General features: G+C 40.9%; 3 protein-coding genes across 3 annotated transcripts; 1 reads left to right on the top strand and 2 right to left on the bottom strand.

Annotated features, from left to right (window-relative positions):
* Window positions 1–217: 217 nt before the first annotated feature.
* On the bottom strand, window positions 218–6293 carry LOC130184532 (inward rectifier potassium channel 2-like). The gene is made up of 2 exons (XM_056400480.1): window positions 6115–6293; window positions 218–3703 (listed from the first exon to the last, which is right to left on the bottom strand). The coding sequence occupies exon 2, from the start codon at window positions 3462–3464 to the stop codon at window positions 2136–2138; it is 1329 nt and encodes a 442-aa protein (XP_056256455.1). The 5' UTR covers window positions 3465–3703; window positions 6115–6293; the 3' UTR covers window positions 218–2135.
* A 676-nt stretch (window positions 6294–6969) lies between these two features.
* Window positions 6970–8163, bottom strand: LOC130185674 (inward rectifier potassium channel 16-like). Its single transcript, XM_056402262.1, has one exon. It carries the CDS (start codon window positions 8161–8163, stop codon window positions 7009–7011), a length of 1155 nt encoding a protein of 384 aa, XP_056258237.1. The 3' UTR covers window positions 6970–7008.
* Window positions 8164–14448: 6285 nt separating this feature from the next.
* LOC130184727 (5-hydroxytryptamine receptor 3A-like) lies at window positions 14449–17216 on the top strand. Its single transcript, XM_056400766.1, has 9 exons — window positions 14449–14482; window positions 14596–14741; window positions 15031–15075; window positions 15158–15264; window positions 15363–15532; window positions 15891–16006; window positions 16298–16508; window positions 16623–16778; window positions 16928–17216. Exons 1-9 carry the CDS (start codon window positions 14449–14451, stop codon window positions 17182–17184), a joined length of 1242 nt encoding a protein of 413 aa, XP_056256741.1. The 3' UTR covers window positions 17185–17216.
* The last annotated feature ends 142 nt before the right edge of the window (window positions 17217–17358 follow it).

Below are 17358 nucleotides of genomic sequence, written 5' to 3' on the forward strand. Positions count from 1 at the left end.
TGTGTGTCCACAGCTAAAACAGTCAAACAGGCCTCTGCTCACCAGCTCCAGATGTCACACATTTTGGGTCAAAATGCGAGTTCTTGGAAAATTCGAACACTGTAGATACGTAAACATAGACTGATGGGTAGCCATTGTTAATTAGTTCACACACACACACACAGTATCGTCTGTTGAACCAGATTCGTTGTTTACAATCAATGCATCAACTTGATAATGATTTTGTCAAGTTTTTATTGAAAAAAGAACATAAACAGTTTTCAACAACTGCAATATCAATATACAGTATTTGCATTATAATTTACAAAAGATAAAAAAATCTGTACAGTCTCTAGTTTGTGCAGGAAGGTGGGAAGACCCTGGTAGAAAAATAAAGACCTAAGACAGGAGACGTGTCAATGTGAGAACAGATAAGATGTTTTAATAGATTTCCTTACCAGAGAAGCAGTACAGTGTTCTGGCTTCCACTGACGCTATCCAAGCATGAATGTGTCGCAATTACACCTAGAGTAACAGTTAAAAAAAATAAAATATCAAAGCTCAATCTTTGTGTAAGACTGATGTCAAGTGTGCTATCCCCATTCAGGATTTGTGATTGTAACTGAAGGATCGATCAAGTGATCTGGTCTTTAATAAGACGAAGCAAGGGCCCATTCAGAAATGACAAGTAACTTCACAAGACCCGCAGCGGTGAAGGGAGAGGGTTTACTAAGATGTGTCCAAATTCTGCACAACTGCCATGCCAAGAACACTGATGTTAATATAGAGAGGAGACTACGTCAAAATCAACTCAAATAAATCATTGTTTCAACAGCCAATCACTGTTAGATGAGGAAAAGTTCAGGTTTCAAATCAATGTCAACTAACAGATGAGTTACAGTTGTCTCTTATATATATGTACACATTTGGCTTTGGAGAATAAGCAGTTTCTGCTGTTATGGGGGGAGGATTCTCTGGTGAGGAACAAAGTGCTCTAAAGCTTTGGAAAACACACTGACAAAATCATGCTTGTCTACATCTAAAAATAACATTATAGGCTGTATCTGCAATCTTCAAAATGGATACTTTAAAAGACAAATAATACATTTTGGCTCCTAGATTTCTCTCTAAACATACAATATGTAACTTAGCAGCACGTATCATCAACATTCATAACCTCGAGCTTCCTGTCGCATTCTACCACTGAACTGTATTGCACATTAGAACATGAAGACCTGCAAGAAGTGGCAGTATACTGCGCAGCGAATCACCCGCGAATGCTTCTTCCTGTGACATCTTATGCAGTGTGTGCTCAGTCGAGGCCGAAACCTCCAGAGTGCCTCCTCCGGGACTGAGACTTTTGTTAAGGCACACGTTGCAAAAGATGCTATACTTAGACAAGATGATAGGTTGAGGAGCATAGTGTACTTGTGCTCGTAATCTGTGCAAGACATCGCCTTCCTACCTTGCGCCAAGACCATCACACTGAAGAAGACTAGACATACACTTTGCTAAGAGACCAGCTCGTTAACAAACAGCAGCCTTTTTTCTTTTTTTTTTGTGCAGGTGGTTTAACTCCTCAAAAATGACAATATCCTTTAAGTCAAGATTGTGGAACTTCAAATGATTAAAAATGCAAACGTTTTGGTTGGCATTTAAATATCAAATCACAAGACATCTGGTTTAAGTGAACTTTTTTTAAATATATTCAATTATGTTAGCCAGTCAAAACCTCATGTGACGTTTAGGCCGCAAAAAGAAAACCTATTACACGCAGGATGCTCAATGCAAAATGTGCAAACTGGAAATATACACTTGAATAAATTAAGAAATGTAGTCAACCCAATTGGCTATTCTACTAACATATTTAGTTTAATAAGGGTAGTATGCACAGAAACAGACTGCACAGTGTGTAAGTGAAGGCTTCTAACCCATTTTAGCTTCATGCAACCAGTTAATTTACTACCGCTTTCACCATAAACAATGTTTATATTTCCTTGGTTTCTTGAGTATGAGCTTCTGCATAGAGAATTTCATACTCAAATCACAGTCTTTTCAAATTGTCATGCATTATTGACAACAGCGATCAGGACCACAGTTCAAGCTAACTTTAACATACCCTGTGGTAAGTGTTTAACCCTTCTTTATCCCCACAGTCATATTTCTGATTCAGCAGTCAGAGGTCTTGATTCTAAAGGCAAAGAGTCCAGATTGCATTCAGAGTCTGACACCACATCTGTGTTTGTGTCCTCAAGTGCACCAACCTCAACACCACTCATCTGCCTGTTATCATCCTCCTCGTCAAACTCCTCCTCCATCTCGACTTTTTCGAGAGCCACCTCGTTCTCGTAACAAAAGGAGTTCCTCGAGCTGGAGGCGTTGGACTTCCTCTCAGTGAGTTCCCGGGCACTACAGTGGGGCGTGCTGGGCACCTCGTAGGTGTTGTCAAAGCGAGAGTAGTCCACCTTGTAGAAGTTCTTTTCCTCAAAGAGCACCGGCTCAAAGCGGTGGCCCCACAGAATCTCGCTGGCCACATACGAGCTCCGACACTGCGTGGTCATGGCAGTAGCCTCGACCATGCCCTCCAGAATCACTACGATCTCAAACTCTGCCGTCTCCAACTCCTGTTTGCTCATCTCGTAGAATGGGCTGTCCTCGTCGATCTCATGCACAATGGTAATTGGAGACACCAGGAAGATTCTGTCGATGCCACTATCGAAGCCCACGTCGATGTCGACCTGATCCAGAGGGATGAACTCTCCCTCAGCCGTGGTGCGGGACTTAAGGAGCTGAGCCCTGACGTGAGCCTCCACCAGGTGACTCTTCCTCAGGTTCCCCACGCGCCACATCAGGCACAGTTTACCATCCCTCATAGCCACTGTAGCATAGTGGCTGAACACAAGGGTCTCATTCCTCTTTTTGGGCTTGGCCATCTTGGCCATGACAGCACCAATGATGAAAGCATCAATGATGCAGCCCAAAATGCTCTGGAAGACGACCATGAAAACGGCAACGGGGCACTCCTCTGTCACATAGCGATAACCATAGCCAATTGTGGTTTGGGTCTCCACTGAGAACAAGAAGGCGGCCGTGAAGCTGTCCACATTGGAAACACAAATCTGAGTCTCATTCTCTAAGTCCCCGTAAGAGAGGGCGACTACCCAGAAGACAAAGCCAAAAAACAGCCACGACAGCAGGAAAGAAAGGCAGAATATGAGCAGCATCCAGCGCCAGCGAATGTCCACACAGGTGGTGAAGATATCTGCCAGGTACCGCTGGCCTTTCTCACTCATATTGATAAACTGCACATTGCAGTGACCATCCTTCCTGACGAAGCGGCTCTGATGTTGGTGCTCTGTGTGCACCTTGTTGACATTGCCGTTTCCATAGCCGTTTGGGACGGCAATGGTGGCCAGCTTCATGCCGTCTTCCTCAGAGGACACAATGCTGTAGCGGTGGCTTCGCACACTCCCCATCACTTCCATCTGGGAGGGCTGGGCCGATTCTGCTTTGGAAAACAGTCTAAGTTTTTGGTAGAAGCGTTGGAGAAACAGTTTTGAATGATCCCGGGGACAAACTCAAGCAGAAAATGTGAACAACAGGACTAGATCCTGCAGGGAAAAGGGGAGACTGGACCTGTGCTTCTGCGGGCGTGCTTTGCACCTTTGGTGAGGGCAGGTCACTCCTCTCTGACGGCTGGTTTGGACCTCATCAGTGAAGTGGGCTGTGGAAATTACAGACAGAGAGAAAAACAGTTTTAAAGTAATTGGCAGGAACCAGAGCAAAGATCAGTACGTGTGGGTGTGTGGTTACTTGCTGTCTAAATAATGGATTGTACACTCAAAGTTAACAGCATTCTTCTTGCATACACAAACGGTGTATGCAGTGCAGTCAGAAAGCCCAGGGAATCCATTGTTTGTGCATTATCAGTAGGAGATAAAACATATTATTCAAGCGCTTAGATAGCTGACAAAGTGGGAGAGGATGTTTACCCTGCTTAATGTAAGTATTAATTAGACAGGTCAGTTCCACGGGGAGCTGAGTCAAATTACAGATCAAGTTCGTGTTAATCCTGTGAGCCACTGGAACACAGATACAGTACAAGTATCAGCTCTGTGCAGATACGCAAAAAAGTGAGAAAGCAATGCATAAACGTATGGCATGTTGCATTGAAAACCTGTTGACAATTGAATACAGTTCCTGCTGTGTAAGTGCAGAGTTATAATAACATATGTCTGTGCATGCCCAAAATCTCATTCACAACTACAGCTGACACCACCACACCATGTAACAAGATTAAATGAACCCTGCAGCTTTTCAGAGAGGAAGGGCGACTTTCTCTGAAAGCAACAGTACCCTTGCATCATATGTAATAGAGCAACAAGGACAGTTAAATTAGAAACGCTATTGACTTGGTGGGTGTGTGCGTGTGTGTGTGTGTGTGTGGCTCGAAAGGTCCATTAAAATGCAACACCACAGGCTACAAAAGGCCATGGTCAGCCAGACATGCTCTGCTAGTGCCAAAATAACTCCCCACCTCCACTTTGGAAACTCATCTCATCTGAGTGTCACTATTGTATTAAAGTGAAAGGGCCAAGAAATAAAATACATCAATGGATAAATAAATATAATAAAGTCTAGGAGGCTTTTTCATTTAAATATTCTGAATAAACCTAGCTGCTCATGTTTCTTTCATTTAGTTTTGAAAGCATGACGCAGTCGTCGAAAGGAAACCTTTTTTTTTGTTAACATGGGCGTTTTTGTGTCTGTAGTGCAAGTGATCAAATGTCATGTGGGATAAGATGTGGAGGACGTGGTCCTAAATCCCCCCCCTGCATCATCTTTGCTTTTCACAACTGATGATGTCACTGCTGGGTCGACTACAAATAGCAACCTGTCACGTACACTGTTGGGAATATGGGGGCTCCATTCATTCACAGCTCAAAGCATGCCCAAGGATTTTGTTTAATGGATTTTAGAGATTTATTATGATATTGAAAACACCACATTTATCTCTTAAATGCTACATTTATTACAATTAAACTGCAACACTCACAAATTAGCAACACAGTCTTAGTGAGAAAGACCATTTCAACTTCCTTATCACAAGTAGAATATCCAGTTTACATCATGACGATGCTGGCCGTTCTAGACCTTTTCTTCACCTTTTTTATTTGGCTTACTGTGGCACAGAAACAAGACAGACACCAGACTGCATAAAAGCCGTGAATGCATATAGTCCACATTACGTGACTGAAGAGAGGTAAAGCTCAAGAGGAAAGCTGCACATTCAACAGAAAGACAGCGGAGAGAGCATTTGTCTACTTTGATCTAAAGCAGCACTTAACACTTTACAGTGCATAGAGATTTGGTGAAAATCTCTAACTCGTGGTGTTGCTGCACTGACACTGAGTGCATGCCCTCTCTCTTCCCCTCTGTCACCGTTTACTGGTTTCTTTCCCACCAAGCTTTTTTTCTACATCACTTATTACTGCAGGTTGGTACATGGTGACAGACCAAAGCTTCCAGAGGCTGCACAACCTGTGATTGTTTGTTTTGCATGTGTTCTCAATTAGTGCCAACAGCTGAGGCGGATGGAAACTGGTTACATAAAGCTGCTCTATTTTTTATTACACAAAATCAATAACTATGGCCAATCATTCCACAGATGGTGTCTTTTGTTCTCAGCATTTGTTGTTTTATATTAGTTTATATATTTTTCAGCAATTTCACAGAATTTCCATACATTTAATTTATTCATGTTTAGCATTTTTATACTACAGGTTTTGTGCAGCTTGTGCACAGATACGAGTTACAGAGTTCAGATTAAGAGCAGGGACAATACAGATCATCCAGTCCACATTCTGCAGTCTCCAATGTCCCTTAACAATAAGAAGAAGAAGAAGAAGAAGAAGAAGAAAAAGAATGAATAAGAAAAATATGTTTTGTAAAGAAACGTTAGAGACGGGAAACAGCTTGTTTCATATAATTAACTTCGTATTACAGGGCAACAGAACATGCACTTTTTGCATTTTACACAGAGACGGACCATCACTTATTACAGACTGCAGCTATATTTCCCCGCCATATTACACTCATAAACAGAGCTGAATGTTTCCCGCTTATTGCACCTACCTGTTGGTCCTTGCAGTGTAAATGTGCCGTTTTCTTTTTGAAATAAGTCCCATATGCGCCGCATATGCACACTCCCCCTCTTTTATTCCTGCTGCTCTTTTGTTGTGTTCTCGTAGTTTCCCGTCTGGCGCTGTAATTTCTGCCATAACCCTCTCCAGCAACACTGAAGAAGATATTTGTCGTTGCAAAGAGAGACTTTAAAAACACGTGTGCCTATCCCCGCCCCCTGCCGCTGCTATGGCCAATGGAAAGCTGCAGCGCCTGTTTGAGGCTCTGAGCCCTCATGGAGGTTTAGGGTTTTGTATTATCTGTCAGAATGGAAGACAAAAGGAATCAAATCCCCTCAGAAAAACCTGACGTTTAAACTGGAGAGAAGCGACAGTTTGAGTGCAAAACATCTCCTGAATCGCAGCAACACTGCATGTGATTTGTGACATGAGTCAAATCACTGTAATTAATCTTCAACAATTGGAGTTTACACGAGACTTAGTGTTTGATCATTTCTGCCTAAGAATCAAGCCAATACCCTCCGTCATGTGGTGTATCGACCTACTATGTGAAATCTGTGCTGGAGTGATATTGAGTGTAGGAGACAGGGTGAACACAGGGTGGCAGTGTAGAGCCACACTGGCGTCACATAATGTTATTGGCAGTGTTACTATAATTCATGATGAGAAGAAAGAAGTATTCAAAGAGCAGACTTTTACTAGGGAAATTAGACTTTTATTTGACTTAAATCTGTGGTTATGAATTTTAGTCATATAAAGCATTAAAAAAATCTCAGGTTATAACCACTGTAAAGTCATATAAATATATTTACAAGAGTACATCTTATCACACCGTCCATGACAACAGCCCACCATGCACTGTGATGTATTTCTTTGTTTGCTTAAGTTACAAAGAGGTTTGGTGCATCACCTCTCCAGTGAAGTCAAGATTCGCCTGGAAAGTGTGTCCGTTTCTCTTGACTGATGGTGAGAGCAGGCTGTGGGACTGACCATCCTCTACAGGACATCTCTCTCTGTCATATTCCTCAGCACTGAGCTGGGGCACCGGCACCCATGTGGTCTCATTGAACAGAGCGTAGTCCACCTTGTAGTGCTTCTTGCCAAGTTTCAACATGTCCTGGAAACGCTGACCCCAGCGGATGTCCGCCGGTGTGTAGGAGGTACGGGTCTGGTGGAGCATACCTGTGGAGTCTCCAGTGTAGGTGAAAGATACCACCAGTTCAAATTCGTCGTCCAGCAGGTCATCAGGGCCCAGGCTGTAGAGAGGACTGCCAGGCTCCAGCTTGTGAACAATGGTGACTGGTGTGGCGAGGACAAGGTCCCGGTTCTGGATGTCCAGGTCCTGATAGGACATCACAATAGACCCCAGTGGTTTTTTTACATAGCTGACTAACTGGGCCCTGGCGACCCCCTCCAGGATGTGATTACCTCTGAAGTCCCCGAGGCGCCATGACAGACACAGAACCCCATCTCGCAGGTTGACTATTGCACAATTGCTAAAACCCACCGTCTGAGCTCTCTTACGAGCAGATGCCATCTTAGCCACAACAATACCAATGACAATGGTGTCTAGGAGGCAACTAAACACATCTTGAACTGTGACCACAATAATGGCCACAATACAGTTCTCAGTCATCCCCCTGAAGCCATAGCCAATAGTTGCCTGGGTCTCCATTGAGAACATAAACGCTCCAGTAAAGCCGCGCACGTTGTCCACACAAGGTTCGTTGTCGACATCTTCAGTGTCTCCATGCACATATGCAATGAGCCAATAACAGAGACCAAAAAATAGCCAAGAGAGAATATAAGAGAGGGAAAATATGAGGAGCATCACCCTCCAGCGGATCTCTACAAGAGTGGTGAAGATGTCCATCAGGTACGGGCTCCAGTCTCCAGGGGCCTTCTGGAAAACCACAGGAAACCTCCCATCTTTCTGCATGTAGCGGAGCCGCCTGCCCTCACTCCCGTTTTGCCTCCCCAGTGTGTGGATTGTGGTGCAGGTGGTATCAATGACGACCTGTTGTCCCCTTTCTGTGCTCATTTTGACCAGGTCTAGATTTCTGTGGACAGGCAGGGATGAGATGGGAACAGCATTATTAGGTAGACAGTTGTATTTTCAAGGTGAATAACATGACAGTGTGCTCAGGCGCAGGAGGGACACCTTTTCGCTCATTACATGTGACTGAAATGTAAAAGGCTCTCAGACTTTGTTTGTTAAGCTGGACCCTTCATGTTTGAGCAAGCCGCCCAGGTCAGTGTGCGCCCCGGGCTATCAGCAGCTTATGACTTGAGCAGTGCCCGGCTCTGTGTGTGAAAAATGTTGTGCCAGAGTTTCTTAATGGTTGATTATTCACCAGAAGTTCCATTTCAGTCTGGACACGGTCCAAGTCAGTTGTGCTAAAAGCTCTCTCTAAACAACGATGTCCAAATTATCACCAAATGTAATCATGCAGATGATTTTTTTTTTAACCATACTGCTTGTTAGAATAAAAATTCTTCAACATTGAAAAAGAATAAGAGATATTAAACAGCGGCGGCAGTGGAAGTTGTAAAGCTTATGCATAAATCACTGTTGTGAACGCACCTTGTAGGAATCATGAACACAATTATGGAAGCTACAAAGACAAATTGAAATCAATTGAAATCATGGCTGCCATTGGATGTATCTCACAATTTTAACATAATGCACGTGCACTGTAGCAATGCTTTTTTGTCTTTTCTTTTTAGTAGTACCTGCTGTTTTGCCTGGATTCATAACCGAGGAGTTATGTTATTTATTTATTGTGCCCCTTCATTAAATTATGTTGCATGCCTTATTACATTTTATATGTCAAAATGTATCATGCAAAAATTCATTTTACTCACTGGTTCACAAGATTTTGGTGTTGATTTTTAAGTATTTCAAAACTTTGACATAACATATAAAAGAAAAAAAAGAGATGCATGTATGTTCATGCTTTTCCCCACATGCTTTTCTCCATATCACAGATTTAATTCAGTTTGATCATTCTTTTTTTTTTTTAACATGAACCTGAGACACCTTTTATATCTCTCCTTCATACATTTGACTGCCCCAAGAGCAAAGTCCTTAAATCTTGCCCTTGTTCAGGTATTGATCTCAGCCCATGAGGATACATATTTAGTCATAACAATCTGACAAGATTAACCAAAGCTTTGGGTCAGGGGGAATCTATTCCTGAGGGAAGAGCCTTTTTTTTAATCAGTTTGGCTTATCTCTTTCGGTTTTGAGTTTCGGCAAAGTCTGTTGGCTTCCAGATGTGACCCAGAACAATGCCAGGGAAACAGTGAAATAGACAGGAGCCTTTTGACAACTGTCCTAAGATGACTTAGTTTTGAGAAATCAAAAAAATGAATGCATTGTTATTTGTGTTAGTATCCATAAGCAGCTGTAAGGTTATCATAGAAGAGTTTATATAATCAATGTGTTTACTCCACAAGTCCTTAGAAAATATGTCTCAGTTCATTAAGCAAAACCTCTAACCTCAGTGCGGTGCAGTTATTAATCTATTTTAGTCCTCATGAGGGTAAATTATTGAGCTCCAACCACCTCTAACATCTTTCACCTCCCAATGTTACGGCAAATGTCAAACTTTAACCACATCACATTCTTTTCAAGAACATAAAATACACCAAAGTCAGGACGTCTCTATCACTTTCTTATTCTTAATCTTATTAGTAATCTGACAGTTGCTTGAGTTTTCACAGATGAAAGGCTTGTTATCAACTTTATTTCTCTGTGCAGAAACCCTCGTTAGTGTACTCAGTGATCAATCAGGTGTCCATCTTTACCAGAAGGAAGTCAGACTTTTATTTCAAGTTTTTATTGCTTAATTGAGTCACATGAGAGGACACAGTTGATGTTTATCTCAGTTTATGATAAATGGCTTCTCAAGGACTCTAATTGTGGGTGACGGCAGACTGTCTTGGTTATAGTGTTTGTGCAACATCGTGCCAAGAGCACTGTTGTTCCTGTCAGTCAGATAAATGTCAATCCAAATGAGATTTCACTGTGAATGGGATCCTCATGGTGGGTGAACAGTAACTGAACACATAAGTAAACAAAAACAGTCAGACAAAAGAAAGTCAAAGAATGTGGAAATATGCACGGACACGCACAAAAACTGTCCTAAAAGGCTCAAAAGATTCATCAATGACATTCTGAACACAGATATATCATCTCATTTGTTGCACAGTTACTGATTTCTTTTGCATTTACAATTATGCTAAAATAATGGGGTAAGAAGCAGAGTAGATAAATACAGGAAAATGCACAGAAAAAGAAAAAGTTACCAAGTCATTGTGCATTTATAAGTTGGTGAATCCTTGACTGTTGCAGCCTGATTTCTACACAGCAATCACTGAGTCCACGGACAAGGACAACAACAGGTTACAGGACAATCAGGTCTGGGGAAAAAGGTCACAGCGATCCTGCCCACCCACCAGCACTTGTCTCACACAGTAACAAAATGAGGAGGGAAAATTACAGAGACTATAGACATGTCAAGGTATGGCTTTATTTTCTATTTATATAAACTCTCTTTTCATTTTTATTGTTTCGTACCAATTTACTTATCAATTTTCCTTCACTTTTTGAATCCTGTGCGACACTTTGAGCTACTGACACGTGAAAGCACACTTGACCAATAAGCTTGAGTCTTAGATCGTGATTCCTAGAGAATTACTTCATATTAGCTTGTGCATTTCTTATATCATCTTTAAGATCCAAGAATTATGTTGTACATACTGAGGGTTAATGGTCTACATGTCCTCACCGTCCTTTATAATGATTTATTTTCTTCTTTTTTTTTTTCCTTCTAGTTAGTACTGTTGAAGTAGTGAAATATGGGGTGTTCTCCATTTCTACCATGAATTTACTGCATATACAGTAATAAAAAATAATTTGATCTCATGGCATAATAAAACAAGCTTATTTATTCTATTTCTGTTTTGACCCTGAAAGCGGTCTTTGACCAACTATTCTTAACATGTATTAGCTAAAACTGATGTAACATATGGTGTCAAAATGCATCATTATGCAATTTGTTTTGTAGAAACGCAAACACAAGTCTTTTATTTCTCTTCATAATAGAAAGTGAAAATAACATTGCAGTGAGTATTATTTGTTTATTACTGTAAGAAGCCTTTTAATAACCCTGCAGATGTCATAAGAAAGCACATATATTTCAATGCTGAACTTACCTGCAGAGAAGAAATTAGAGGACATCAGGTGTCACATCGGTTCTGTGTTGACACAGTCAAAGTTACCTCTGACTTCAGTTGGCTGCAGAGTGCTGAGGGTCGGCCTGGATCTGAGGCAAAGTCTCATTTTCTTCTGATATCACAGCAATCACTTCCCTCTGAAACCCTATTGGACAATCTGGAAGAATTTATGACCTATGGAATATTTTAAAGGTCCCTCGGGACAAAAACATCAAACGTCCTCTGACCGTTTGTTTTAGGTGATATATATAATAAATATAAATTGTGCAAGTCAACCAGTCTTCCTCAAGAAGGCAGAGGCAAAGATATTTTGACGATTGATAGGTTATGCATATTTGAGCCATTTCCCTTTGGATTTTCATAATTCATTAGACAGAAAGTTAACCATTGCTCCACCAGGTGGAGACTCTGTCACTGGCACAAAGATTTTCTTTGTCTCAATTGTCCTCAATTTGGTTCTGATAAGACAAGAGATCACAGCTGAACCGCCAGGACACTCTGACTTTTAACCCACGTTTATTGCGGCCATAAGAGCATCAAAGCTGTTACAAAGAGGTCAACAACACCAAACAACCTTGTTGTGTTTTTTAAATTAGAACATGACAAGCCCTCTTCATTGAAACCACTTCAATATGTATTGTTTTGTTTTTTCAGATGATATGTGAAGAAAGAGATAAGACACATTCCTCTGAGAGATAACCTGCAAAGAAAGGTTCATCATTCATTTACAGGCAGCAGCTATATAATGAATAAGTGAAAACACAGACAGAGAGGAAATAGTATTACTTTCTTTGCTACAGAACATAATAATACCCAACTGTGAGTTATTGATTTAAGTGTTTAAGACATCAGACAACAACATCATCCAACATGATCACGTGATGTAGAGATCCACAATTTGAAAAGAAAGACATGTCAGGATCTGATTTAAAGGATCAGAGGAAAAGGTGTGAGAGCAATAAAAATAAAACTTTTATTAGGCCACTTAAGTGGTTATATAATAATTATTAATACTATTAAGCTGTGATTTCAGTAAAAAAAAAACAACATGACAGTAACATTATGTTGCAAGTCGGAATGTTTGAGTGAGAGTGCGTGGGTGTTATGTTCAGGGTTATGCAGTGTACATTACAAGCCTGGCTGTGTTATACGCAGGTGAGGGGGAGTCAGTAGAGGCAGGATTTCTGCAGGTATTAGAAAATGGGCAGAGACCGTGCGGCTGTGACAGAAAGGAAACTCATTCTGCCACTGCAGTGTAAGGGGCAGGAGGAGTCAGGACCAGGCAGCAACGGCCTTCATCATTTTAACTGGAGCCATTGTGAGATATTGATAGAGGAGCAGCCTGAACTGTGTGGAAATGTCATGAAACAGTAAAACAGTCATTTTCCTGTCAAGCCAGAGACCTGAGGGGTGATAACCTCAGTGGTGACTGTTAATGATCGGGTCAGTCACGGTATGGAACGATGCCAAATGTTCAAGATAAAGAACCTTAAGTTTCCTGGCAACATCCAGCCAGCCAAAAGATGACGGATATAGCTGAAATTATACAGCCTGTCAATTCAGAGCGTGGACTGGAAATTGCACTTGATGCACTTCACTTCATTGGCGACACAACAATACTGTATGCCAATACAAAGTGTCATGGTTTGCTATGGCAGACACTTTTTGTTAGTTTTGTTTTGGAGTTTTTGCACTTCCTGTTTTATTTTGTAATTGGTTTCCATGTGTGTCAGTGTTTTTGCTTCCTGTCTTGGTCCTGTGTCTGTGATTGTCTGCCCCGCCCTAATGTGTTTCACCTGTGTTCAATCACCCTTGCCTCCCTTGTCTATATAGTCCTTGTGCTTCCCTTTGTCTGTGTTGGTTCGTCTTTTTAGTTCAGGGTTTGTTCACGTCTGTTCATGTCTGATTTTTGGTTAAATAAACCTGCCTGCACCTTTCCCCAAGAGTTGACTGCATTTGGGTCCAACTTACCACACATCCTGACACAAAGATGGAAACATCTGGTTTGAGCATCTGTCTTTTTTCTGTTATAGAAACAAATGCCCTCTTAAATGTATACCCTCTGCCATCTTCCTCCTAAATTCAAGGTGGAATAGCTAGATGTTGTTTTAACTTATTCTCTACTAAGATACTGTTACTGTTTTGTAGTTATTAACTTTATTGTCTTTTATCTTTTGGTCTTGGTGTTGTATTTATGTGCCCTGTGTTTTTATGTTTTTATGTGTGCTCAATGCATATATTCCACTGCTGCATACCCAATTGCCCCACTGGTGACAATAATAATAGAGTTATAGATTCACTGATTGATTGATCTTAAATTTCTACATCATTATAGATGACACACACCACCACCCACATACTTTTAAATATATGGAATATATATTGTAGGAGTGCAGATTCTAACTAGTATTACTTAAGATAATAAGCTTGTGATTGAATTGTTCATGTACGTGGCAAAAAAACGACAAATGATGAAACCAGAATTCATCACCCAGCTGTCAGTGTTTTTAATGGCTCATTCTGTGAGAAGACACGCTATCCAGCGACTACACTGAGACCAGTCTCCAGTCTTTGTCCTGACACCCATGACTGGGAGTGCTGCCTCTTAGGTAAGGTAAACTCATGTCTCCATTATTGGCTGCTTCAGCTCACTCTCCTCTAATGACAGCCATAGTCCCATTGTAATGCAGAGCAGTGCAGCCTGCTGTAATGACAAATAGCAGCTGGAACTACCTGTGCCCGCTGGCAGGTAAACAGACAGTGGGAGCAACTGCACTTTTGTTCTGACTGTTTACACACTGAGGGACATGCTGAACATATTGTAATTAATCACGCAAAGGTATTCTTACACACCATTGTGGGTCGTTCACATTGTCTCCTACTGCACTTATGTGGGTGATGAGTGCTGTGAATATATGGTCAGTCGCCACAGACGGGCCTATTTAAGAGTCATGTCAGGCTGAAACCTGAAGAAAGACTGGCACACAGCTGTCAGTCAGTCTGCAGTTATCAGTCATACGTGAAGTATAATAGTCTGATTCCTGCAGTGATGCTTTCAGAAACATTCAGATCCCACAATCTGGGGATGGCCGGCTTCTTACTGGGTTTACTAACAGCTGGTAAGTGCAACTTATATTCCACAGAGCAATGTTTAAAGATCTAATATACTGGGAGATTTATTTATTATGTATCTTATTAAGTAGTTTTGGTTCACATTTGTCTCTGATTTTAGGACGTGGATGTGCTGAACCCAGCTGCACAAATCGCAGATGTCTGGCTGAAATGTTGATAAATAAAAATTTCTCATCTCAACCACAGTATGAAAACTGCACCCAAATAATACACGTGCCTTTCATTGAGTACCAAACTTTGTCAGTTGTAAGTATTGTCTTTTATATTTTATGAAAATTAGTTTTTTCGTTTTAGATCTCTCATAACTTGACAAGAATTTATGATTGTTAAAATTGTGTGGCAGTGCTTTATTATTTAAAATGTCTCTATTTATCTAATTTCACCTGTTAATGTAATTCTGCTTAGCATGTTGGAAATGTATTTTGACCAGGAGTTCTCACCAGAAGTCTGTTATAACATTTCCAACAGCACTCCAGTAGTTTTGATAGTTTGCCTAACCTCATTTATTTTATCTATATATATTTTTTTTTAACAGGACACAAAGAAGCTCCGCCTAAATAGTCGCCTGCAAGCAACAATGGTAAGTGTCAAGACACTTTCAAGTGAACAAAAAGAAACGGAGGGTATGTTTCAGTAACATTCGTTTTGATCTTGCACCACAGGTATGGAGAGATGATGAGCTGAGATGGAACACATCTGTCTACCAGTATGATGAAGCGGCCCTGCCGGTAGATAAAGTCTGGACCCCAGAGATCCGTGTAACAAATGGGTAAGTCAGCCACACAGCAGAAGAGCTTCCAGCTACTATCACAAATTCACTTCATGGACAGGTTGATCTGACACATCTGTCGTCTCTCATGTGTGTAGGATACGAACAACCATGCAGCACAGCTCCCGTGATCTGCTGGTGTACAGTAACGGCACCCTGAAGCACACCGTGATCATAAACGCTGAGGTGAACTGTGAAGTCAATCTGTTCAACTATCCCTTCGCTGCTGATGAATGTCCTGTCGCAATCCAAACCTGGGCCGCTGGCGGTGAGCTCAGCACATCACTTAAATACAAATATCAATACAATATTCCATTGAAGATTTGAAGTGAGAATTTCCTGATTTTGTATATTTTTAATTTTTTTTTGTTTGTTTGTTTTGGGGGTTTTTTGCACTGTTAAATTTGGAAAAATCTGATAATAATTATATATTACATGTCTTTTAGTGTCTCATTCATAATTTTGCTCAGGGAAAAATACAAGTGTGACTGCAGCACTGACTCTTGCACCAAACTCACTCTTAATTTATCTCAATTAATGCATGTTTGTGGCTATTTATTTCTTGTCTGTACAAGTATTATGCAAAAAAAAAAAAACAATGTTAAAGAAGACTTCATTTCATTCAGAATGTGGTACAAAGCTGGTACTGGGTGAATTGAGGATGGTTGATGGTACCCACGGAGACTGGGAAACTGATCAGGTGGACTTACAGCAACAAAGAGATGACCGCAATTACATCATGGTAAGTTCATAAACCTGAGAAATATGAATTTATTCTTAATGATTGACTAATTTTCTGGTATTAACCTAAAGGGATTTAACTTTTAAAAGCCTGTGTGATTGTAACATGTCTGATGTGGTTAGAACTAGAGAAGATTAGTCGATTAATGGTTGGTATTCAAATACAGCCACAGAGGAGTTTGCAGAACATTTTTAAACGCTCAAAAGACAGTATTATGTTTTTGTATTAGACTACCAGCATTTTGTATTAGACACATGTAGAAAATTAAGTGTTTACCACCATACTCCTCAGGTGTCACTGAGCATCAGATATGTCAACCCCTTCATTACATTATTGCTGCCCAGTATTCTGATCGTCTTGGCTGATGTTATCAGCTGCACCCTGCCGCTGGGAGGCGGTGAGCGCAACTCTTTCAAGGTCACCCTGGTGCTCAGCTTCACCATGTTCCTCATCATCCTCAATGAACAGCTCCCTGGGGACAGCAAGTGCAGCCCCATCATCCGTCAGTCAGCTCGCATGCATGTCACAAACACGCACACACACTCACAATACAGAAACAAAATATATGAATGTCTAAAATGTATAACTCTGAGTCATTTAACCATCTCTGCTGCAGGGATCCACTTCTGTGCTTGTCTGGTGCTTTTGGTGTTCAGCATGCTGCTGTCTTTGGTGCTGACACGAGTGGCAAAAGATGGCCTCATTTCCTGCTGCTGGTCCAAAGGGCCAGTGCCAAAAAACACAGGAAACAAGGAGGAGAAAGAGGATGAGGGTGAGGAAGAGTTGACTGTTAAACATGTGTTGAGTTTGTACTCCGATACCTTTGATACAGAGATGAGTTGTGTTTTGACTCTTGTTTTTGACGAAAAAAAGTGCTCCTATATATTCAGTCCCTCTCTATGGCTACTTCAATCCCTACAGAAACCAAACCTGACATCAGTGTCATTCAGCTGAATGGTTCAGAGGAGGACAAACAAATGCTCAGAAAGGTGGTAAACTTCCTGGAAGCTTTTGAAGCCAAGGACAAGGAATCTGAGAGATATCAGAAGATTGCCAACACACTGGACAAGATATTTTTCTGGTTCTATCTGGTTTTTGGCACTCTGTACTTTTGTGCCATGACTTATGTGATGGTAAAGTACAGATGTGAAGTTAACCATTTTGATTTCTGGTACTAATACAACTGATTAACTGTGTTTTATTGTGTATCTATCTATCTATACATATATGTGTGTATATATATATATATATATATATATTTTTTTTTTTTTTTTTTTTCCAACTGAGTCATGTATATCAATTTATTGTATAACACTGGGACACATAGCAAAGCCACGTTCCCTCAGCAAATA

The sequence above is a fragment of the Seriola aureovittata genome, chromosome 17, assembly GCF_021018895.1.
Source record: "Seriola aureovittata isolate HTS-2021-v1 ecotype China chromosome 17, ASM2101889v1, whole genome shotgun sequence".
In the NCBI taxonomy this organism is placed as follows: domain Eukaryota; kingdom Metazoa; phylum Chordata; class Actinopteri; order Carangiformes; family Carangidae; genus Seriola; species Seriola aureovittata.